The 2,148-nt window shown below is 34.5% G+C and overlaps 1 protein-coding gene across 1 annotated transcript in view; it reads left to right on the top strand.

The window, feature by feature from the left end:
* Positions 1 to 1,271: 1,271 nt before the first annotated feature.
* LOTGIDRAFT_176350 (hypothetical protein) overlaps positions 1,272 to 2,148 on the top strand; it is a gene marked incomplete at both ends in the record, with an annotated part of 2,967 nt that continues 2,090 nt past the window's right edge. Inside the window, one exon of the mRNA XM_009046735.1 lies at positions 1,272 to 1,402. Within this exon, the coding sequence (XP_009044983.1) occupies positions 1,272 to 1,402 (131 nt within the window). The remainder of the gene's footprint in view (positions 1,403 to 2,148) is intronic.

Genomic DNA, 2,148 nt, shown 5'->3' on the forward strand with positions numbered 1-2,148 from the left:
CAATATTCATCATTCTTGTACTGTTTAGCTGCTTGCTTATTAACCAGAAGGTCTTGGATTCTTCATTTTTCTGTTTCTGTCACTAAAGTCTGTGACCTGGGTCAGTGCTTTCATTGAGACTCGTCTCAATACACCCTAACACTAAAATAACGGCAACCATTTTGTTTTTCAGCATCATCATCATCTACTGGTGATTTGTCAAATAAATCGGTGAGATCTTATTGTTATGTTTTATAATCAATCAAAATTTTTGAGTTATGTCTTGAGTTAAGTCCAAAAGAGTGCTGTTAATATTGTCCAATTGACTCTCATAAAAATTGAAGTTATATCTTGATGGGCTCAAAAGAGTTCAAGATAGGATCTTAAATTAATCTTGTCTTAATATATAGACAGCTTTATGGAACAATAATCACTGGTTAAAGTTTTATGAAACGTTGCATAAAACTTTAACCAGTGATTATTGTTCCATAAAGCTGTGTCTATATATCGTACTCACAATTTTTAAATGCCATTCAAAGACTTAAGTTTCTTAATAGATTAACTTTTTAAAAATTTTCAGCAAATCCCGACTACAGGTTTATATGATCAACTTGGTGGTAAAGCAGAAACAAATAAATTTCTAGGTGAAAAGATGTTACCATCTCAGATTCCTAAACGTGGTATTCAAACACATCCTGATGGTATGTTCAGATTTTATAGCCATACTTAGAAGAAGTCCAAAATTTCAAGAAATACAGTTAATTCAATGAAAATTAGATATTGACCACTTAGATAACTAGAACACTAAATCCAAGTTAAAATTTTCGAGACTAAGGCCCTCAGTTCAAAGCTTGGGATTTTGTATGATCGAAGTTCTAAAAGGATGGACTACAATTTTGATCTTGAGGAAGTTTTCTATGTGATTGTACAATATTGTTTGCATTTTCATTAATTCTTGATGAAATTGTTTTTATACGCCCACATCTCTCTATGTGGACTTATATTGTCGGCACCCCTGTCCGTCCGTCGGTCAACATTTGCTTGTAAACGCTCTAAAAACTAGATTTTTTGATGGAATCAAATGAAATTCGGTATGTGTATACATATTCTTAAAACGAAGATCAAGTTCGAATGTGAGCTATTTTCGACCGTTAGAAGCAGAGTTATTGCCCTTGCCCGAAAATCTTGAATATTTACCCACCGCATGCCGTAGTGGGCGTATATGGCTGTGGTCCACTATCTTTATTGTTTGTTTTTCCCCACTAGGTACTATATCTAATATACCGCCTGGTATGGTAACAGATCAATTTGGTATTGTTGGTTTATTATCGTTTATAAGAGCGGCCATGGATGGTACAATGGTACCAGCTATAATACCTGGTATAGATTTAACAACACTGGGTTTAAACCTTAACTCACCTGAGTATGTATAATATATAGCCTATTCTTTGAAGTTTTTACTATAAAGGGATTGTAATGAAGTTTTATAAACTTTTTATGTATGTGTATCAATTTACACTATTCCAATTTTCTGTCAGACATCATGTAAGCATTATTTAAGAGGAATTGCAATAACCACAGACACATGGTTGAATATTGGAATGGTGCTAATTATTGATATCAGTGTCCCCCATTATATTAAAAGTTATTTACTTAAAAGATTTACTTTTTTACTGTAATAATAATAATTCATTGATCGATATTTTTTACCTATTTATTATATGCATTTAAACCTTTCAATCCCTATTTCAGAAATTTATACAGCACTTTTCAGTCTCCGTGGGCAGAAGCACCTTGCAGACCTCAAGATATAGGTAAATCTTTATTTTATACTATATTATTATCATCCACATTCTTATGAACTTTTGTATTATAAACACAAGGCATAGGTCGAGATAATACCTTCAGATTTTTCAACCCGGTTTCCCCCTGTCAGTGATGCAGGTAAGAGGGGCTGACATGGAAAAAGCATCTAGTCGTTCGGATGGGACAATAAACCGAGGCCTCGTGTGCTACAAGCTGCGCACGTTAAAGATCCCTCGAAAAAGCTAATGCCGCTGTCCTGGCAAAATTTCCCTCATGGCACCCTGCATGGCGTTGCCCGTCTTCATTAGCCCACAAGGTGCAGAAGAGTAGGACGTAAAACTCCATTCATTTCATTTCATTTGA

This window comes from Lottia gigantea (genome assembly GCF_000327385.1).
Source record: "Lottia gigantea unplaced genomic scaffold LOTGIsca_1057, whole genome shotgun sequence".
Taxonomy (NCBI): domain Eukaryota; kingdom Metazoa; phylum Mollusca; class Gastropoda; family Lottiidae; genus Lottia; species Lottia gigantea.